This window comes from Triturus cristatus, chromosome 3_2 (assembly GCF_964204655.1).
Source record: "Triturus cristatus chromosome 3_2, aTriCri1.1, whole genome shotgun sequence".
NCBI lineage: Eukaryota > Metazoa > Chordata > Amphibia > Caudata > Salamandridae > Triturus > Triturus cristatus.
The window spans coordinates 1,130,717,937-1,130,741,688 of NC_140584.1; the positions used below are offsets into that span (position 1 = coordinate 1,130,717,937).

The 23,752-nt window shown below is 44.9% G+C and overlaps 1 protein-coding gene across 4 annotated transcripts in view; it reads left to right on the top strand.

Moving 5' to 3' along the window:
* Positions 1–23,752, top strand: part of CLUH (CLUH binding protein of NUMT mRNA) — a 398,416-nt gene that overhangs the window by 338,227 nt on the left and 36,437 nt on the right. For all 4 annotated transcript variants that reach the window (XM_085649931.1, XM_085649930.1, XM_085649928.1 and 1 more), the window contains exons 20-22: positions 3,228–3,308; positions 6,744–6,869; positions 14,138–14,259. In XM_085649931.1, the coding sequence (XP_085506057.1) occupies positions 3,228–3,308; positions 6,744–6,869; positions 14,138–14,259 (329 nt within the window). The remainder of the gene's footprint in view (positions 1–3,227; positions 3,309–6,743; positions 6,870–14,137; positions 14,260–23,752) is intronic.

Consider the following 23,752-nt stretch of genomic DNA (forward strand, 5'->3'; position numbering starts at 1 on the left):
CCTGCCTTCTTATCTTTCTCGATTTCTCTGCAGCGTTTTATACAGTCAACCACTCTGCCCTACTTAATGTGCTCAGAGATCATTTGGCCTCAATGGCCTCAATGGTATTGCCCACAAATGGTTTGTCTCCTATCTAAAACACCTAACACAGCAAATCAAAATTCACGACTGTCTATCTAACCCCACTCCGGTCCCCCAGGGATCTATTCTCTCTCCCTCTCTCTTTAACCTCTTTATGGTACCCCTCACCTTTAAACAAGCAGGAATCAACTACCACCTCTATGCCGATAACACCCAACTCTACTACAAGATCCAAACCCATGCGGACATCATACACCTTAACACCACCCTCACCAAGATCCAATCCTGGTTCCAATTAAATCATCTCAAACTCAACCCTAAAAAAACTGAAATAACCCTCTCCCCATTCAATCCTGGATCTCCGACCTTAATGCCCTCAATTGTTCACTAACCTAATTCTCAATGTTCACATCAAAAATTCGGCTAAAGGAGTCCTCTTCACTCTCCGTCATCTCAAGAAAATGAAGCCCTTTATTCCAACCGATGATTTTAAATTAGTAGTTAAGTCACTTGGTGTTTCGTGAATTGATTACGGTAACGCCATCCTCACCGGAATCCCCAAGGTCCACCTAGCTCCACTCAAATCTGTGCTCAACCTTGCAGCCAGGCTCATCGACCACATCTCCCCTGCCCTCAGATCTCTTAAATGGCTCCCCATCGAAGGCAGATCCGCCTACAAAACTGCTTGCATTACACACAAAGTCCTCTATCAAAATACACCGCCCTACCTCACCAATAAACTCTGCAAAGAGGGCAGCACACTCTCCTCCTAGTCCCACCCCTGCTAAAAAAGAAATCCACACAATCCCGCTCCTTCTCCGGAAATGACCCAAACATCTGGAATGCCCTCCCCAAAGACCTGCGATGTAACCCTTCCTATATCCGCTTTAAAAAAGACCTCAAAATGCACCTTCTCAATAAATATTGGTGGTCTTAACCTGCGCCCTGCACTTAATCTCCAATTTCCATGTTATATATGTATATAGCTATTGTACTGTCTATCTGTTTATTTGATATGTATAATTTCATGCAGTTTCTCTTTTGTTTTCTGCTGGTATTCCATGCTGTTGATATATTGTTTTTGCCATCCTATTGAATTTTTTTTTTTTTACCGTTACTATCTTCATACTCGTGTAAAGCGCTCTGATACCTCTGGGTCTAGCCAGCGCTATATTAAACCTCTAAAATAAAATACAGGCTGCAAAGGCAGTGGCATGGTCTCGGTGAGGGGGATCCCAGGCCCTAGGTACTCAGAATACCATTTACTAGGGACTTACAGAGGGCTGAAGTGCCGATTAGGGAGTTGTATTTAGGGAAAGTGCACTGGCACAGATGACCTGGTTGCCAGGGACTCTGTGAATTACACCTGAAACCACATCAAAACCAGGCAAAAAGTGGGGGGCTAACCATGCAAAAGAGGCACTTTTTCACAGCTTTGAAGTGTAGGTTCTGTCGGCACCTCATTTAACTGTGGTCAGTGCAAGAAAGGCACAGAAGGCGGAGTCATTATGCTCGCCAAACTCTTACTGCTGATCAGGGCTGTGGTTTCAGCAACATTGCCAACTGCTGAAGACAAGTAGCAGGCAGAAGTTGCCTATGCTGTTGTTCTCATAGCATGTTTTTACTTTATGCAAGTGTTCTGGGATAGTCCTCTGGTAGTTGCTAGGCTTGTTCTGTAGACCGCATTCTGAATTACTTATGGTTTCTAGTATATATGATAGGATCTTCTTCAATTAATATTAATTAAAAGAGGAATTTCAAAGCACATAGGCTGTATGGTGCTGTAGCTACACAGTAAAAATGTATGTCAGTGGTCCAAGAGTATTTGTTGGCAGTGACCTGTGGCCTGGCAGTATACATTTTGTTAACATTCCTCCTTTTAGGTTTCTGCTGTTCTCCACTATGATTGGTTATCATCTGAGGCAGAGTAAATGGGGTGTTTTGGGCGCGATACCCGACAAACCGGACTTCTTAAGTTGAGTGTACCATATGAACTTATGAACAATGATCATGATGCATAATGTATGTGAGCCACCTTCTTAAATAAGATTGTAGATTGTCGCTCAATCGTAAATGCAACACTTCTTCTGTGAACCCAATATATTTTGTTAATTAATTCCTATTTCATCTTTCAATTCATCTATGAAAAATATATCGCATAAGGGCAAATCAAACCTTCTAACATCTATACTACAGAATCCATGACATACACATAGTGTGTTACCTACTATAAAATTGGTTGTCTCTAAATGAAAAGTTACAAATGGGAGGATATTTATGTACCTTTACAAAATTATTGTCTGGATGCAATAGATGGGCATGGGCAGTGGAGTTGAGATTTCTTCAGGGCTATCAAATTGGGAGCTGTAATTTATTTTTAGAGTTCACATTTTTTAGATGACTATTGTGATCGTTTAAAAGAGCAGTAATGTCTCCCAACTCCGACTCTGCTCCTAGAACCACCCTCCAAAAATTCATTTAGTTAATTGTACCTGTATGACACACCCTATGTTTGCTGCTAGAATACCTCTGTTTTTTGTCATTTGGTCTTAGCGTGACCAGTTTCCTGCAGTACGCTTAGTATGAGCATCCCTAGCTGTGAACCTGTGATAATGGATTTAGCTTTGTAGAGTCATACAAAATTATAAATTTACACCTGATGTATTACTGTTTAGTCCAAAAATGTGTCGCACAGTACGCCAACAAACCAGTATCAAAGTCTATCAGGTGTGTACCTTAACTTTATTAGTAATTCCTCTCTTTTTGGTTTCCAAATGCATTGTGGTTCTTGTAGTTCATCTGCACAATTCCTAATTATAGAATCGCACATGCTCAAGTCATAATGCATTGTGATCATTGGAGAAGTTCCCGTGGTAAAAGTATTTAGAGCTCCGAAGAGGTGGTCCATAGTATTTCCTTGGGTGGGAAGAATTATGCCCATTTTGCTACTCACTAATACTAGAGGTTGGTTGTTCTTTGATATGTTGTCTGCAACACAGAACATTTAAATAGCATATTTAGAGCTTTATATCCGGTTTCAATAGGTCAGAGGACTTTGAATGAGCAACATGAGTCACATTTTCTTTGAGCCATAATACATGCTTGTCAGATTCATACACACTAACTTCTCCCCTTTTGTTTTGCAGGCCCTGAGTAACCAGCAGAAAGCAGTGTTAATGAGTGAAAGGGTGCTAGGAATTGAACATCCCAGCACAGTCCAGGAATATGTGAGTGCACAGTACCTTATTTTATTACAATCTACCATATTTCCTTTGATTTTTTATAAAACGTAATCTTTGCCAGATAACCAGATTGATTCGTACTATCGTTTTATCTGGGATTTTCAATGGGAGTGGTTGGTTCAGTTTCCTGTGAATGTTCTGTGGTGTTGCTGTACATATCTTTTTGGGAAAATGTCTGCACAACACATCCTTTGTGAATCAAGTGCCAAAGTTGCTCATTGGCCCTCATACATCTCATGAATCTTTATTACCACTCCTCTCAGCCATCATTGCAATCAAAGTAATTCATCCACTGTCTTTGTCCCCCTCCTACTAGCAGTGACTAGTCCCTTGCCGATCACAGACTTCAGTCCGTCTGGCCTCATGTGCTACACTGTAGGTGTCCGTAGGCAACCACCAACAGCAGCGCACTCCTACCCTTGCTAGCACAAGAGCGCACCCTCACCCATTACAGTTGCATTCTGGCCCCTGCTCGATCCAATCTTTGCTCTCATTCACACTGGCCTCTAGTCTCACTTGCATCAGATTCAGGTTAAATCACTGCCACTGTCCATCCCAGGTACTATACTGTTAGCCTTGTGCAAGCTCCTAACTCTGTCAACCTCTATATACGTTCCCACCTCTACTAGTCCCTCGGTGCACTCACAATTGGGTTTTAGCTGGCACACTACATCCCAATGTGTGATACTGCTGGCCCTGATCCAGGGGCACTCTGCTGATCCCAGGCACATTCCTGTTAAAGCAGTTCCATGGCTGAATTTCTACCACTGATAAGATTCCAGATGTGATCCTGCCTTTCTCAGTGTCCAGGTGTGTTGAACACTATGTGGGCCTTCCCACATTCATTTTAACACAGCTGTCTATAAACATAATTTGACAAGGCAGTACTTTGTAAACTATTTCTCTTAGATTTGATCTAAGATTTGTCTCTGTCCTCTCATTGTTCTCTGCTTTGTAATCTGGCCAAGAGTTTGAAGAGGCGAAGACTTAAAAATGATCATATTACTTTTGTTTGGAGTAACCATTAGTCCTTGGTTCCTTTATAAATGTCTATATATGTTTTGTTACCTGACTAGAAATCACAACTGCTGTGTAAAGGATATGATGATTGCATGGGGGAGGAGGGCACAACGTGCAGGAAACCTGCGCTATGCATTCTCTCACCAGTGCGGCTTCCAGTATGTCAGATTTAATAACCAAAAAGCGACACATTGACTACGGTTGTCAGAGTTACTGCTTAGGGGGAAACATTTTCCTTCTTCCAGCATTGATATTCTGCATCGACTCATCACATTCTTTCAACACAGAATAGAATGTTAATGTCGGATCTCCTAAAAAAACAACTGAGAAAGGCTGATTTTATATTTTGCTGGTCATGGATACATTTTTTGACTGCACCCCAGTGTGAACTTTAACATTGAGCCTTGTGCATGGTATATAGGTGTGCACTCCTGCCCTGACTGACCCAACTGCGAGCATGCCTTATTTTGTCGATACAAGGTTACTGTCTGGTTCCTGGGTTGTTGTTACGAAGCAGTGGTGGTAGCGACTACTTAAAAAAAAAAAATAGTCATAATTAGCCCTTTTGTCTGTGTCAGAGAGGAGTTTGGCCCCACTTAGGTAAAATTTCGTCTTCATTTTGACAACCAGAATTTTGCACTGTCATTCTGTGTGCGTCTTGAGTCTGTGAGTATATTTTGCATGTGGGGCACACAATGTATGTTTGCTGGGACCAGTGGAATCCATACTGGATGGTCTCTGGTTTTGCATGACACAATATGGGAGGGTGGGTATTATTTTCCCCTGCAGTAGAAGTGTATTGCCTGGATTCCTGTGGCTGTGACTCCTACACACTAAGGAGGATGGAGACAGGGCTACCTTAACAACTGTGAGGACCTAACTAGCAAGGGATTGCTGATTAGTCCGTCATGAGCACTGTGTGCTGGATTTTAGGGGTTGTCAAAGGTGAGGAACTTCTTAGGTAGAGCCTGCTTTTTTGATTGTTACTCCAGAAAGGCTGATGACGGGTGCAGAGACTTCAGACTTCATTGTGCCTATGTTTTGGATGCTCCTGCTTGGAGCCATCATTATCATTACCTGTTTTGGCGGCCATGGCCTTGCACAAAGGCTGTGCCTGCACTACACCAGAAAGAGGACCACCGATCACCAGTTATAGAATCCCCATCCCCAGATTTGGGAATGAAGGTAAAAGTGGGATCCAAGCTACCTTACTTGTTCCAGTTCCCCTCAAGGAAGGGAGTGCTCTGCAAAGTAGAGGAAAAGCAGCAGTGATACCAGGGTTGGAGTCTGCATGACACCCTCTCTTCCAGAGGTGAGGGGACATCACCTGAAGTCTGCATAACTTGCAAGAAACGCTGTGGGTCTACTTAGAACCTAGAAATCTTCCTGCTCAAAGAGAAGAGAAATTGTCTAGGTGGAGAAGCCCAGCCTTGTTCCAGAATGTGGAGCACCTAGAAGAAGCCTGCTGCCACGTGGGAGCACCAATGATACTGACCAGAGTCATGAGGGGTTGTCCGGTCTACAAAAGCATGTGTCATGTGGCAAACTGCATTAGGAAACTTTAAGCCAAACAACAGGGTGCCACCCAGCTCCTTTACAGCATTCCGAAAAGGACTGGTGCTGCCACCATATGGAGCTCTCCTCCGAGGATCAGTGTGCTTTTTTGAAGTGGGAAAACCGCCCACTCAAGTGAGGCAGCAACCAACGAAGACTTGCACCTCTTAATCCTGACTGGCAGCACTGAACCCTTCTGCAGTCAGAGTGAGGAGCGAGGCCGGTTGAGCTATGCAGTGCCAATTATGCAAGCCCAAACAACATACCATCCAGCACCAGGCAGGTCGTGTCTCCTTTGAGCAAATAATGAGAGGACTGACCTTAAAGGACTGAAGGCATATGTCATGAACCCACAAAGGTAATTCTGCCGTAAGAAGTTACCTTTGCCAGTTATAACTCTTTGGGTTTAAGAACTATTAGAGCTGCTCTACAGGTTGCTGATTTGGCAAAAGCTTAGTAGACTTGCACCAATGCCTAATCGTGCCTAAGATTGAATTACGGGAAAGTAAGTCATCATACACATTAGGTGACATTGTAGAGGTGGGAGAAGGGCACCATAGAGAGTATAATAAATAAGTGCCCAGGATTGTACTTTAATCTAATTGTGTAGTATTTAAGTTTGCAGGGCTGTAGTAGAATGTACCCCAGGGGTACAGGAACCCAACCCACACAGTTGTAGCCCAGTAAGGAGCCCCTGCCTGCTCTATTTCTGTCTTAACATGGTCTGACAAGCATGACTTGCTCTAAATCAAACCCGTTTTTCTCAATTATTATTATAGAAGCTGCTCCTTTGGGTTAAATGTACATAATAAGCTTTATTGTGTATTTACTGATTTTGTTTTTCAGATGCATCTTGCTTTGTACAGCTTTGCCAACAGTCAGCTCTCTACAGCACTGAACCTGCTTTACCGAGCTCGCTACCTCATGCTGCTGGTCTTTGGAGAGGACCATCCCGAGATGGCACTCCTGGATGTAAGTGCTTCTTGGGTTTTGCCTTTGGCATGCTAAGAGTGGAACAAATTAAATATTTTTAATTTTACATTAAATGTTTTAGTATTTAGTCATTAATCGCTTATGGCTGGTTTAAATGTAACCTTTCAAAAACATTCTTATTAATTCACTCATACATTACACAGGCTTACAATTCTTACCAGCAATGTCCGATAGCCTGATACTAGCGAGATTTCAAGAAACATTCTGTAATTCTCACACTACTCTGATAAATTACAACTAATAGTTTTTGACAGCTAATGTGGGAGAAGAAATCCTTCATTAATGTTTCTAAAATATGGGCATTCTGTTTATCTAGTTATTGAAATAAACATAGATGCCAATTTTAGTGTTTATATCCACCCAAGCCTCGATACACTGAAAGACTCTGAATCGCATATGCATTCTCTTGTTCTTATTATCCGCAATGAACTCCAGATAGACCAGTCAATTATCATGTGTGAGTTTATTAAATTATTTATGTTCACACGAGGGAGAGGCTTCAGAGTCTGTTACTTTTGCAGATTCATGTAGAGTATTTTTCAGTAGCTTTGAACATACGTTTTAAGATGGTTTACTGAAATAATGCCTGACAGCTCAGTCTTAGTCCTCGCCAAGAGGTGGATCATGTATAACCCTTTCTCCTGGTCATTTAAGCTAACTAGTCCTTCAAATATTCATTCAGGAACACTATTTGCTGAAGCTTTGGAAATGTTAAACGTTCATCACAACATCTGATTTGGTGAAAATCACTATGAAAATATCAACTTTGACTGTGTATGCATCATTCCAAATGGGGGTAGGCTGTTGCATGTGGACCATTTCTTCTTACGGAGGTGCTTGCTAAGTTTTAGAAGCTTGAATAAGGTATACTTGGAGTATAACATATATTATATCACAGGCCTGTTTGGCTATATAGAATGAGCAATAACAACAAAGAGAGAGCGAGGAAAACAAAGGAAACGTTCTTCTCCCCTGATTCAATCAGTAAACAACAAAGTGGACAGACGCGATAGGGGATCCAAAAGCTAGGATGACGCAGTGTCATACACTGGATTGGGGGGAAGAAACATTGTTTTTTGTTTTTTTAAGAAGAGCCCTCACCCACCAACCAGTGGCATGCTTCATCATCGGGTTCCCAGCCGGGCTGCCGAATGCAACCCAGCTGTGCTGCGACGCCTGAATGACAGCGGAGCTTGTTTTGTTTTTTTATGAGTGAGGAAGGAGTGCTCAGGGTGTGGTTTTAAAAGTACCTCTAGGATAGTCAATAGATACCTTTATTCTTGAGTTCTAAGGCATGGATATTGTGATGATCTTCTTTACCCCCCTTAACTGGTCTTAATTTAAGGGAATAAAGAAGACCAATCATTGTTGTACACTGAGAACTTGGCTCCTAAGTATCGGAGATCCCTGTCTCTTGAGTCTAACCAACCCAACATTGATAATTCTTTCATAGAGTAGGTTAGTGGATGTGCTACCTTTATAATTACCGATCCTCAATACATCTGCCATCACCTGCAACTGTTCCTTTATCTTATAGGCCCAAGAAGATTACTTAAAAAAATCTCATCCTTGCGCAGTATGGCTAGCTTGGGTTGTTCAGATGTTATCAATGTGCTCCAGAACCTTAATGTTTGTATGACTGTAGTTCTAGACCAGGATTGGACCTCAACCTTCACCCTAATGGCCGATGCCATTGTGAAAATGGGGAGCGAGAGCAGATTTTTTTAAGCAACAGCCTTCTACCTTATCTCAATCTAAAATATTACCTAGGACCAGCACTTCAACTCCATATAGGACTTTGGGCGGAAATAATGCTTCATTATTGGATGGAGTGAGAGCCAGCCATAATCACATTTACATTTTCGTAGGTCACCATTAGACGATGGTGTTTTTGCCTTTAGTGATTCAATATGGGAAGACCAAGTTATTTATTCATTAAAAAGCATACCTAAATACCTATATTCTGTGGGTTCGTCGATTTTTGGACTACCCAATAGACCATGGAAATCTTTATGCCTACCTGTCAGAAAGTAACATGCTGCATGCTGGTACAATTCCTTAAAACTGTCCTTGCAGCTTAATTGATGTATGATTACTAGCTCATATGCTTAGTAATATATGCCCTAGAAATGCGACTACAATGTTGTCCAATCCACAGCACTTGTCTTAGGTCACATATGTAGAGAACAAATAATAGCGCTGCCAGTATATGTTCCTTTTTTAAACCACTGATTCATACTTCATTCATGGCTTCATCCATTCCGTTTTCGAGACAGTCTGACATGTGCTTCCAGACTTACTGTATATCTCACTCATGAGGACTTAGTCCCCAATACAACCATTCACAGAAATTCATGCCAAAAGAAAGATCCTTTTACTATGTTGAAGGCCACAGAATAATTAACAAACGCGCAGTGTAACATCTCTAAATCTTAATAGGGCCAGAATTCCAGTTTCTGCAAAAAAATGTGACCTTTAGAAGTGCAAAGTGACTTTGATAGAATGGAATGCGTTTGTGGATATTTTCTGCAGCTTCTTCATGTCGCATAGTTTCCCATGTTTTAAACTGGAATCTAAAATCTTTTCTGTGCCCAGAGCTGACACCAGGTGACAGCATAGATAAAAGGTGGTTGTTCTTGATATTTGTATAGTGATAACAGAGCCACTTATGTTGCCTTTTTCCATGTGTATAACATACTAAGAGTATGAAAATTTTTCGTGATCTGCCGTAATTTGCTTTAGACTTTATTTTCCAGGGTTAGACCTTTTACAATTTACCAGTTTTTGTGTTTTTTACTTAGTCTGTTTATTTTCAATAAATATTACAATTCCAGTAACTTGGAATAGATCGATACTTCAACGGCATCAGTAGTAGCAATTCATAGATAGGTCTCAGACATACGTTAACTTCATGCAGCACCAAGTGGCCAATTGATCCAACCAGAAGAGTGAGGAAATCAGATCCAAACCAATGAAAAAGAGGGGATGTGCAGCACTAATGAGCATTTAAAGAAACAGTCGGGCCTGTAGGTGCGGGAGGGCTCAGATAGGGAGATGGGTGAAGAGTACCCTCTACCCTGCAACCCACTTACATCCAGGGACCCATCGGTGTCTGGGAGGGCCATCATTCGGACAGGTGGAGAGCTCTGAGCCTAGGGGGCATGAAACATAGATGTTCCATTCGTCACGGAGTCGATAAGGGGTTACCACCTTTAATTGTGTGAAATCAGGAATGTGAATATATTAAACCTACTAATGCAGAAAATGTTTACCTATTGGTAAGTAAAATGTAATTCCTTTGTCATGAGTTTCTCTCCACCATACCTCCTATCTAGTCTTTCATTTTTAAGAGCCAATTAAGTATAGAAGGTTTATGCTGGAGTTACTTACTTTCCTGTCTTCTCTCTCAATTAATCTAAGCGACAACTAATAATAATCAAGTTTATAAAGCGCAAGGCTACACTAGCTAGTGTATCCCCGTGCTGCGGCAAAAGAAACCAGAGACCCTAAGTAAGGCAGAGCCAAGATACTGTTAAATGGCAACTTATTAATCAATAGGATACAGAAGTCAAATTAGGCTTGAAGGCCTGAAGGCGGAAACAGCTAAGGCTTGAGTTTTTTCCGAAAGATTGTCTCAGAGGCCTCCAATCGGAGACCTGGGGCAAGTTTATTCCAATGTTTGGCCGCCAAGAAGCGGAAGGAACGGCCACCCATTCTTACTCGTCTGATGGCTGGAACACTTACCTGCCTCATCCCACTAGATCTCAGCTGACGGGTCGGAACGTAGGGGGTGAGTAGGTCATGCAGATAGATGGGCCCTTTCCTCGGAAGGATGCGGTGGCTGACACCCAGAGCTTTAAAGAGGATTCGTTTCCTCACCGGAAGCCAGTGTAGGGAGGCTAGGGCCTGAATAGAAGGAGCTCTCCTAGGTAGCATTACAACGAGACGAGCCGCTGCATTCTGAATGCATTGGAGTCTTCGTATACAGTTGCTACTTGCCCCCAGATAGAGAGCATTCCCGTAGTCCAAATGTGACATCACCAAAGCGTGGACCATGGTTTTTCTGGCTGTAATAGGAAGTACATCAAGTGTCTTCCGTAGTCCACGCATTACCCCAAAACATTTCCCCGCCACCAGCCTCGTGTGACACTCAAAGGATAGTTTAGTATCCAGCCACATCCCTAGGTTCTTAACCTGTTTTCAGGGGGGTGGGGTCTGTCCCAGTGTCTGAGGCCACCAAGATAAGAACCAAATCGAGGGGACTTTGCCTATCACCAACACTTCTGTTTTGTTGCCATTAAGCTTCAAGCAATTATTAGCCATCCAAGACGTCAGTTCTTGTAGGCAGGTTGAGAAATTGATGGCTGCCGCATTGTGAGCTTGTGTTAGGGACACCACTAGTTGTGTGTCATCAGCGTATGACAGAACACTAATGCCACATTTTTCAGTAATCTCTGCCAGGGGGTAATGTAGAGATTAAAGAGGATGGGGCGAAGTATAGAGCCCTGCGGGATCCCTTGGGCCAGCCTAATACTCCTGGAATAATAAGGACCCTGAGATACCTGAAAACAGCGTTAGTGTAAAAAGGACCTCAACCATTACAGGGCTCGTCCCGCCAAATCTCCTTTCCTGAGGCGCTGCAATAAGGTGGGGTGGGCTACAGTGTCAAAAGCAGCACTGAGGTCCAAAAGGACTAAAGCCACCGTCTGTCCCTCATCCACGTGTTTACGAATGATTTCTGTAGATAGCAGTGCTGATTCAGTAGAATAGGTTGCACGAAAACCTGATTGAGTGGAGTGAAATAAGCTATGTTTATTAATATGAGCTGTCAGCTGAGCGTTGACCACGTTCACTGCTATTTTGGCAAAGTAGGGCAGAAGGGAAATTGGGCGCAAATTCTCCAGCTGACTCATGCTAACATTCTGCTTCTTTTTTAAGGGGAGGACAATCTCCGCCTTCCACCTTTTTGGGACTGCCCCTGAGGTGAAAGAGTTCAAGAAGGTGTCTGATGTAGGGCTCCAATACCTCTAGGCTCCCTCTTAACACCTTAGGAGTAGTGGGGTCTCTAGGTGAGCCCGACTTGATGCTTAAGGCTATATCTGTGAGATTATCACATGGTGGAACACTGAATCCACAGAGATATTCCGCCTCTGCTAAGTCTGGTGTCTCATCACTACCCGGGCACCCCTTACGTGCTACCTCTGGGAAGGTGGAGTAGATCTTACCTACCTTCTCTGCAAAGAAGTCTGCCACCAAATTGCATGAATCCACCGAGCTGATGTTAGGAGCTGTGGTTCTTGCTAGTGATGAGATCTCTTTAAAAATAGTGAAGAGTTCCTTCGAGGAGTTTTCAGCTGTCCCTATCCTATCACTATAGTAAGTGGCCCTAACTTTCCTAATGAGGGAGTGATAGTGTTTGAGACTGAGTTTGTATTCAGTTCTCTTATGATCTGCAAAGTCTCTTCTTCATGCTCTTTCAAGGCGTTTACAGGCGGATTTAGCTATCCTGAGCTCACTGTTAAACCATGGTGCTGTTTTTAATTGTCTTTCAGGCGCCCTCGAGGACCATGGAGCATTACTATCTAATGCCTTCATAATACGTTTGTCAAGAGCGCTACAGGCAGAGTCAATATCATTATCACCACTTGGCACACCCTGTTGGAGGGCCAGATTGAAGCTAGCTTGTGAGAATCTAGCCCACCTTCTGTGCGCTTCCCCGGTGCCAGACATCTTGGGTACATGTGTCGGTGGCAGCAAGGTGCTGAAGGGAACCATATAGTGATCAGTCCAAGGGACTGCGATCGGGGGTTCAGTTTCTAATGCCCCCGAACTGGCAAAAATTGGGTCCAATAGGTGGCCTAGTAGACGAGTAGGGAGTACTGATTTTAGAGTCATCTGGAGGGCACCCAGTTCCTGACAGATCTCCTGCACTCTAGTATTCATCATTTCGTCAAAATGAAGATTCAGGTCTCCCAACAATTTCATTTTCTCTTAACGCAGGGCGGCTTTCATAACTTATTGAAAAATGTTCGGAAAATGCAATAAAATAAAACAACCTTAAATTAGGACTTGAGATAGGATTGGCATGTATGTAGTGAAGAGAGTCACTGCTTTGATTAAGGGCAGCGTCACAGTCTTGATTAAGAGTAGCATCACAGTCGAGGTTAGCGCTGTTCGATTCAAGGTCCAATTCAGGGTCACTGTTGGTGTCAGCATCACGGTCAAGGTTTAGAGTCTCTTTAAAGTAATTCTGAGTTCTAAAAGCGGGAGGGGTAATTTGCTAATATTTTACTGATTTTAATAAAATAGTTTCCTGTGAAATAATAGCAATATGTTTGAATTTTAATGAGATCAGGTTGGGGCAGTTGACATATATTTTTTATAATTATCACAGGTGTGATGTTCAGTGCTTGGACAGTGACCATGATTTCTTATCTAAACTTCAAGTTGAAAAGTGCTCTTTCTTTTGTCAACTGTACTTGAAGAGTCCATGCACTCTGTGCCCCTGGTAGCCTTTAAAATGAGTATTGAGAAAGTGATCGCTCCTCAGATGTATGACAATGTAAATATCATTGTACTTCTGGTCATATGGGTGTTAATTCCAGACTTATACACAAGATATATTCCTATTGCCCTCGTTAATGGTATGTAGTTTGGAGGCTTTGGAATTTATACTTGTGACTTGCAGATCCAAAGATATTAAAGCAATACCATTTAACTCCCCAAGCAATTATCAATTTCTACTGTACTAAAACTAATATACTCGTTATCTTGCATCTGACCATTATAGAATATTCACTATACATTTCCATCACTTTTTTGCAAAATATTTTCATATTTTGCTTACTAATGTTAAATGGATGATGTTTATTGTGAGAGGGTATACACATGGGTGAGTACTTGCATCTTTCCCTGCTGCTTTGTGATTACAGTTTCATCTTTTGCAGTGTACTCGCTGCACTAGTACTAACCTAGATTGGAGTAATATCTTTATTAAGACATAATGTTTTGCAATTGTATTTGCCTCTAGCAAGTTATTTGCTGCCTGATGTTACCCAACAATTTCCTTGTGTATTTGGTTGTGACTAAACTGGTTATTTTGCAACTTGTGTGTTAATCACTTAGTAATAAAAAAAACTTTCAATGAAAATAAATGAGTTTCTTTAGCCCTAAAAAAGAAACCTGTGAATCCCCTATGTTTGCTTCTATATTTCTTGATTTTGACTGTATACTGTTCTCTCCTCTAGAGCAACATTGGATTGGTTCTTCATGGAGTTATGGAGTATGATTTATCCCTGCGCTTTTTAGAAAATGCCCTCACCATCAATTCCAAGTACCATGGAGCAAAGTCTCTGAAGGTTGCACTTAGGTAAGATAGAATTTAGCTATATGTGCACGTGTGATGTTCTTTGCTTTTGGCGTTCTATGCCTTAAATCCAAGAGTGTACTGACTTCCATTGGACTTGCCATAACTTCGGAGCACACACGCATTGTGCATTGCTAAATCAATTGGACTTTCACTTTAACACAATTTATTATTCAGGAAATACGCTTCCCCTTCTTACTGCTGTACTGGGTGACTTGAACAGGGATGTTGTAAGATTTATTCCTCTGTTTGAGAGACCGTGAATGACTCTTAATCACTAAACGTAAACTGTATGTGCAAGTCTGCCTGCATCGTTGTGAGTTAGGTGGGGGGCAACTGGTCGAGTCCCACTTATAAGATTTAGTCATAAAGATGCATGTTTATAAGAGGGTGATAAGTTGTGCATGCAATAGATCAGATCAAAGTTGTAATTGAGAGAAATCTTAGAGTTTTGGAAAAAGTGTTGAAACCGCATCCGCCAAGATCAGCATCAGGAAAGCTAACAGAACTAAGAGAGATAGTGGATGTTCTCAGTGTTCCTATCTGTAGACAGTGAATGTTTGAGGCATGTGTTCTTTAGATACACATGCTTTCAATACTCCTGTCATCTAGTTTTGGATCCGGATGTTTGCAAGTTGTTTTTCTTCGAAGAAGTCTTTTACAGTCACGAGGTAAGGTGACTTCTCCTTTTGGTGAAATTGCGCATGGGCATCGACTCCATTGTTAGATTGTTTTCTTTACGCCATCGGGTTCGGACGTAAATTGCTGTGCTCCGGTTCAAAACCGCCCTTTGGATTCCCCTCAGTGCGCAATCCACTGTACCCTCGTCAGTATTGTTCTTGTACGTGTTTCACTATTCTCTTGTATCAGATAGATGAGAAAACTCCATCTGCGATCGAGAAGACATAGTGGGTGGCCTTTAGGCCTAGCCACGTCGGTTGACTTTCACTCCGTTACGTATTAGCCAGTTTTCTGCCAATGGAACGCACTCCGTTGCCACTCCAAGTACCCATCGACCTGCATACAGTCTTCAATTTGTTCCTCTGCCCAGAGCACAGAGAAGAGGATTGCGCCGCTTGTCGATCATTCCGATCAAAAAAGACTTTGTGGGATCGTCTGGCTCGACGAAGGGACATGCAGAGACAAAACATTGAACACACTCAGGACATCTTTGGGGAAGACACCCAACATGGAGAGATGGAGGCCTCCTTAGCAGAAGAGGAGGAGGCCTTCTCTATCAAAGAATCTGACTCCGAGCTGGAAATCGAGTTAGAGCTTGAAGACATTACACCAGGACAGTGTGCCAGGAGTAACATAGCCCCTATGCCCGTTAAACTCTCTTTGAAACAAAAGGCTTCGGCACCACCACTCCCTTCTGGCTGTGGTCGGCACTGAGACGCTGTTTCCAACACTCCAGCACGGAAACAGTCCAGTCAGTCAAGCCCTCCGGCTCGGGACAGAGTTGAGAAAAGACATCATCGGTTCCAAAATCTTCAGCTCCAAAAGACAAAAAGGACATGTCCGGTTTGGCACCGAAACCTTTGGCACCAAAATTAAAAGCTACCCTTCAAAAACCTCTGGAACTTAGCTTTGACATTATGAAGGAGACACTGGACCCTAAGCAAAAGAAAATGTATATTAATCCAGATGGTGGACATATATTGGCTAGAGGTGTTACACATTCCAAAAGAAAGATTATCTCAGAGGACACCAGCTACAAAATTCCTCTAAATAAGGAGGAGGACATGGCTACAAGTCCTATCAACCCTAATCCTCAATCGCCTCCACCATCTTCACCACTACTACCATTGCCAGGCTAATACCCTTTAAACATTACACCTCAAGGTTCTCCACACACACAGCCTGATGTAGGGAATGATGATAATGACAATAGTCCACTACCAACAGACCCATCGGATGACTTATAATATCAATCCACCAATTGATTTCGGCCCTGATTTATATCCTGCAAAACCATCACCTCCCGATGACAACGTAGCATATCAGGAGTTGATTTCCAGGGCAGTTTCTTACCATGGGATTACATTATACAAAGACTTTAGAAGAAGACTTTTGTTTGAGACATTAGGTTCTACGTTTAGAACAAGTCAAAGTTTGCCTATGTTAAAAGGCATGCCGATGACATTTTTGAAGACCCTGTACGTGCCCGTATATTAACACCTAGGGTTGACAAAAAATAGAATCCTCTAACGTCTGATCCCATTTTTATTAAGGGACAATTACCTTTAGATTCTTTAGTAGGATCTAAAGCTCACAAAAGAGCAAATTCACTGACTTCAGCAGATGCACCTCCTCCAGACAAGGAGTCTAAATTAATAGTTGCATCAGGTAAGAGTAGCTGCTCAATCCGCTAACCAATGGGGCATTGCTAACCCCCAAGGCTTATTAGCCAGATATATACAATACAGAAAAAGGGCATGGAGGAACTAATATCTCTTGTTACTTATTCAAAGGGGACTCAGATTTTCCTGTCAATAGTTCAAAGTCCTATTACAGTATATGAAGAACTCATTCATCCAATACACATACCACGGAGACAATCTGTGAAAAATCATTATTTTTGATTGTTTTTGACATACAAATACATATACATAGACAATTGCAACACAAACACTTGTACAAAAAAAACTCAAGTTACCAAACCTGTGTTACCGTTCATCTGAGGTACCGTTACCCAAACTTTTTCTGGTAGTCACTGTAGGAGAGTAGGGTCTGCTTTCTATGTTCACCCCCACTGTTTGCTTTTGCTTTACTGGTTTTTGACTTAGATGTGGCTGTGGGCCTGCTAATCAGACCCACAGCCCTGCTGTTCTCTCTCTAAATTAATACTATGTACTTTAGGTGCATAACCCAATTGGATAGGATCACCTTATTGGCCCCTGTACAGTGTACCTTAGGTACCCAGGGCATAGGTGTACCCTAGGCCTACCAGGGGCTGCAGCATGTATTGTGCCACCCTGGCCTGGCCTTCCATTATGACACAACTGGCTGATCACTCACCTGGGGCAAGGTCGTGTAATCACTCCTTGCTTAGGTGTAGTATTCCAATACCTACCTTATATATAGACACATGTGTACCTATCAGCCACTCCTATGGCAGCCCTTAACAATCCTGGAGGCAGAGTGCTTGGTAACATGTGAGATGGTGCTCTAGCATGAACTGAGCCTGTCTGCAGCTTTCGGAACCATGTCCTTATAGCTGTTCTATGATATAGCCTACCATATACTCTTAGAGTGCCTTATAATCTTAAACGGTTATGGTAACTATGGTTTGGCTTTATCAAAACATGTTGTGTAAGGTGTCTAACACTTTGGAATAATACCCCCATCCCATTTCTGGGGATGAGGATATTATCCCTCCCTTCTAGAGGGAGAAGACATGTTGAAACCTACTTACCCGGTTAAAGTTAACCAGAGCCCCAGCATCACAAAACGGATGCTGCTGCCACGACACAAGTCTGACCTCCTGCTGCTGGGAGTGATCCCGGCACGGGAGGCTTGGACAATAGGTTTCCTGCCTTGGGAGGTGCGAGCACCACCCCAGACAGGCCTTAGTGTATTGGGGCAGGGAGGGATGAAAGAAACGAGACACTGCCTGGGGCACACAAGGTATCCCATGCATAGTCCAGTTCAAACCGGTGCTGGAGCACTCCAGCCCCAGTCCTGGTGCGAAACTGGACAAAGGGAAGGGGGTGTAACCACCTCCCTCCCAGGTCCCACCCATAAGGCGTGACCTAGCAAGCAACTCAGCCCCCCAGATTAGTATAAGTGGGGTAGCTGGGCCCCAGGAGATTAGATTATCCTGAACCTGCAACTTGAACAGAAACTCTGGACCTTCGACATTCGACGAAAGAAGAAGACTGAAGAATCTCCCTTGTGGCCAAGGAGTGGTCACTCTGTGCAAACAGGCACCATCAAGAGAATTACCCTTTGCTTTGCTGAAGTTCTACGAGGGACCGACTGCAGAGCCCGACCAGAGCCTTGACTTCCAGACTTCTCTGACCCTGATCCACATCCACAGCCGAGCTGAGATCCGTGGAGGCGACGAGAGACGTGGGACCGGCTACCTGGGAAAAGTGGCGAGTATCTTCCAGCGCAGCTTCTGAGGCACCCTCGAAGTTGTGCACCGGGGATTGAGAAGCCCCAACCCCAAGCACCATCTGCACCGAAGATCAGCCCCCCACACTCCACGAGTCCTGCGTGGGGCCCTTCTGCATTTTCCTGCTTGCCGCGTCTGTCCGGTCACTGGCCCGTTGTCTAGTAACCTTTGCGACGACACACCTTTAACTTTCCACTGCTGGTTTGGCTCCTCCAGACTGGCTCCTGCTCTTCTGAAAAAGAGACGCACCCCAGACCTTCCTGGTCTGCACCAGAAGCAAGCCCTCCATTCTTCGTGGGTTCCGCTTGCCAAGGCTTGGTGAGTCCTAGTTCGACTTCGACGCCGCCGACAGCAAGAGCCTTCGTGGGACAGCTCGCCTCCTGGTCCTGGTCGTCCTAGACGTCTCCTGGTACCCGTGGCTGCTGCGACAAGCTTCACCTCTTCACCTGCAATCTCCCGACATCGCCTGGTTCCTTCCTGGTTCCACGTGGTCACTGGCTAGTGACCCAGACTCTGTCCCTTCTGCTTGCAGGTATCCTTCCTACTTGATCCTAGCCTTGGGATCCACCGGACACTCTTCACTGACTGCCTGTCAGCATCTTTCCTTCAGGCATCCATAGGAGTCGACGACGAAACCCGACGCAACTTCACACCTATGCACCCGCAGCCCGTGGGCTAGGTAACTTGGGTACTCCGGTGCTCATCAGGGTATTGACTATCCTAGTGTCTAGTTTTCCAGTCTAGACTTCCTAGGTACTCCAGAAGTGTCCTAAATCTTATTAATTCTAAACTGTACTATTTCTATCGATTATACGCATTACGCGTGAGTGTTTCCACTCTGCACCTGAATCCCGTGGGCCTCCCACTTCCTAACCTTTGGTAGTGTAGTGTAGCCCCAGCGATTCCCTAGGCCTAGGCCTATCCTATTTCCGTGACAGTGGTCGTTATACCACTTACTTAGTATATGGTTTGCGTGGCCCCTAGGGCCTAACTGTATTACTTACCTGTGTGACTTAATGTATGCTTGAATAAGACTGTGTTGTACTTACCTCGAATCTCATAAAGAGTGCTGACTGTTTGACTAGAATAAATACACTTTATTTTATATATATATCTGTTGTGGTGTCCTTTCATTTGGTATTCAAGGGGTTACAAATGGTATAACAGCTGGCTTCACATGCCATTCAGAGTTTAGCCTAAGACTGCTCTTGTCCATGCTACCACTAGGATAGCTGGTCTATAAGGTTGACTTTACAACCAATCACCATAAGGGTTGTTTGGACTGATATAAGGTGTACACTAGAACTAGTGACATCATACATCAGGCCAACTTCTCACAGTCACTGTTCACACATTTAATCTGGGCAATACACTGCGATGTAGTCCTCTATGCACACAAGGTTTTAACAGCTCTACATTCATCTATTTAGTGTGCCTTCACCAAATACAATAATAATGTTTGTGTTCAAAACGGACTCCTCCTGTCAAAACTGTTGACGCGGACGCGTTTCGGCCCCCAATTTCTTCCGGGCCTCCTCAGGACGAGGGTAAGGCAACCAACTTTAAATCAACCAAATAATGATTATCGGGTGTGCTCCAGGCCAGTAGGGCCTCTTGGTAAGCGGATTTAAGTGCACCATAAGGCAGGATACCTCTCCGGACCCCAGAGAGATCTCTATTACGTGTTCTGATCCTGGCGGGTATTGTTTACTGAAACGAGTCAATCCTAGTTTCCACTCCCTTCGCAGGCCGTAAACACCATGAGCAGCAAAAGGTTCAAGCTTCTAACACGGGTCAATCCTAGCTTACACTCCCTTCAAAGGCCATAAAACCACAAGCGGCAAAAGTCCAAACTTCAAAAAGTTTCCCGCACCGTGGGTCCGCAGTAATTACCTTTTCTGTATTGTATGTAGTTTCCTACCCAGGCATATGAGGGTAATTTGGGTAAACCCCAGTGTTTTTGTAAGCATTATTAGCCAGATATGACAGGGCCCACTGGGACGAAATGGAAGACCTGCTCCAACACCTCCCAGATGAGCATAAAAAGAGATCACAAGAAGGTAAACTAATATCTAAGTCCTCCATTAGATGTGCTCTAGATGCTGCTGAAACTGCAGCAGGGGGAATTAACACCAGCTTTCTATTTTGACGACATGAATAGTTTAGGGTCTCAGGGTTTAAACTGGAGGTTCATGAATCTGTCCTCAATACGCCTGACAAAGAACACCCTTTTGGACCTCAAGTAGATGAGGCACTCGAAAAATGAAAAAAGACACAGAGTTAGCAAAATTTATGGTAGAACTTCAGTCTCCATCTAACAGAGGCTCCTTTAGTCCTTCATTCTATAGAGGAGGATCCAAAGGTAATTCCTCAGACCCTAATGCCTCCTCATATAAATCCAACACGCAACCCTCTACCTCTAAAAGTTTCTATAGAAGTGGGTACAAAGGAAATAATAACAAGGTTAGAGGTAAAGGCACACAAACGCGTACCTCCCCATCTCCCAATAAGCAGTCACTTGCCTACAATTCACCCAGATCATTTTACACCTGCCGAGGGGAAGACTTCAACAATTGTTTTACCATTTGCCAATCAATAACATCAGACAAATGGGTATTAGACATTATCCAACATGGTTATTGCCTGGAGCTTACCAGCAATCCTCCCAATATTTCACCTCGCATTCACAAACTATCTTTACAGCACCTACAGCTCATCAAACAAGAAGTACAAGCTCTTTCAATCAAAGGAGATATAGAACCAGTTCCATTACAACACCAAGAGGTAGGTGTTTACTCACTGTACTTCCTAATCCCCAAAAAGGACGGGTCCCTAAGACCAATCTTGGACCCACGGATGTTAAACCTGTACTTGCTGTCAGAACATTTCCACATAGTTACGCTTCAGCAAGTGCTCCCACTTCTACACCAAGAGGACTTTATGTCCACACTAGACTTAAAACGCATACTTCCACGTTCCTGTTCACCCAACACATCACAAATATCTCATATTTGTGATAGCAGGAAATCTCTATCAGTTCAAAGTACTCCCATTCGGAGTTACTACTGCACCCAGAGTATTTACAAAATGTCTAGCAGTAGTAGCAGCAGCTCATCTCAAAAGACAACAAATTCATGTCTACCCATATCTGAAAGAGACAAGTTAGTGATAGATTCCTTACCTTAGAATTATCCCCAGGCATCAGACTGGATCCGGAAAGTTTTGCCAGCAGTACCCCTGCGTGTCAGTAGGTGGCGACGTGCATCTCCGCGTCCGTCGCTGGCGTCGTAAGTGCCGAGATGACGGACTACTTAGGTGCCACCCATGCGCGCTGACGTCAGTTCTTTCTTTTTCCACGCCAGCAAACGCAGATCCGGCTAGAGCACGTACCTTAGTCGCTTTTTGACTACCCTTTTTGAGACTTTTTGGCTCCTGTACTTCTTGGTGCACGCAGGATGCCTGGATTTAAGTCGCAATATGTCGGTGGCGAACCCCCACGATGTTTGCCTCTACTGCCTGGAGACCGACCACGACTCCAGGTCCTGTCGGGCCATGGCCCCGAAGGACTTGAGGGAGCGGCAATGGAAGCTGCTGAAGGTCCGGCACTCGTCACCGCGCCGTTCCAGGTCCAGGGACCGTTCCCGGCAATGCTCGTGGGGCCGCAGTCGTCGCTCCTCGGGCTCCAAGTCTTCACCCTCAGATTCAGGTAAGAGACGACACAAAAAGAAGTCGAAGAAGCGACTTCGCTCTCCGATGTCCCCCGTCGGTTCTCGGATGCGGACGAGGGGGACAGGGGTTCTGCCCCTGTGGCTCCTTTGGAGCCTGGGAGTCCCGCGGCCTACCCACCTTACCCGGGTCAGTCGGCGACTCCCTAATAGGTGCAAGAATTTCCTGCTACCATGGACCGCCTCTTTAGGCCTCTGGCTCCCCCGGTGCGCCTTCGGGCCCCGCGGTCCCGTGTCCAGATCCTGTTGCGCTGCCGGTGGATCCAGCTGCGGCGCCACAGGATCCTGCGCCGTTGGCTCCAGTGCCACTAGGTCCAGCGCTGCCGGCTCCGTCCCCGGCGCCACCCTCTGCTCCGTCCCCGGCGCCGCAGTAGGTTCCCTTCGTCCCGCCCTTGCCCAGGTTCCAGGACCATTTTGTTCCGGCCTGGGATCTGCATTGGGACTCGGCCCCGGCCGGTGCCGTTCCCGGCGCCGTTTGTTCGTTCTCCGGCCCCAGCTCTGCCACCGCGGTCTGTTCCCCAGGACTGGGTGGACGACTTGGAGGATGCCAGCGACCTCGACGTCTCCTCTGACCCATGGTTTGCCTCTCCCCCACCTACCATGGAGGAGGGCGCCTCCTACACGATGGTGCTCCGTCGGGCAGCTGAGGTTCTCAACCTTGATCTCCCTACGGTGGTCCTCAAAACTAATCTCCTCACTGAGGTGCTCCAGATGGCGTCCACTTCGTCGGAGCCCCTGCTCCCATTTAATGACACCCTCACTGACGTCTTGTTGGGCACTTGGTCTCGTGAGCCACAGGGGCCCCTGTGGATAAGAATGTCGCCAGGTGTCACCACCCGGCGCCTGGTGACCCCGCTTTTCTGACCACTCATCCTACGCCGGAGAGCCTAGTTATCCAAGTCTCGACGTCACAGAGTGCCTTTCCCACGGCTCCGCTGGATAAAGACTCTACGAAGCTGGAACAGTTAGGTAAGCCGTTGTTCTCTTCGGCCAGCTTGGGGCTGTGGTCAGTGAACACCGCCTGCTTATTGGGCCGCTATTCCCACGTGGTGTGGGATGCAGTTGCACAGGTGTTCTCAAGCTGTTGCCGAGGGTAAGGATGCAGCTAAGTTCGCCATTCGGCGCGGTTTGGACACTGCAGACTCACTGGGTAGGGCGATTTCTACGACTGTGGGGCGCTTCGTCGCCACGCCTGGTTGAGATCTACCAGGTTCTCGCTAGATGTCCAAAGCTCGCTCTTGGACATGTCCTTTGATGGCACTCGCCTGTTTGGCGATAAGGCCGACAGTGCACTGGAGCGTTTTAAGGACTTGTGGGCCACGGCCAAGTCCTTGGGTCTTTCTGCAAAAAGCCCGGCCACTCCTGGTTTTCGTTCCTTTCGTTGCCACGGCAGAGGCGTCCAGGCACGTTCCTTCAGCAAGCCTGTGCAGAACCAGCCTCGACGCGGCTTCCGCAGGGGTGGGTCTGGGAATCAGCATGGGGGTCAGTCCACCTCCACCCCTGCTGCTTCTACCGCCAAACCTTCCTAATCCGAGCTTTGTGGATCACCCCACGCCGGTGGGTGGCAGGATCCGCCACCACCTCCCCCATTGGCACGATATCCAATCGGACAAGTGGGTGTTGCAGATCATCCGCAAGGGTTACTCCCTTC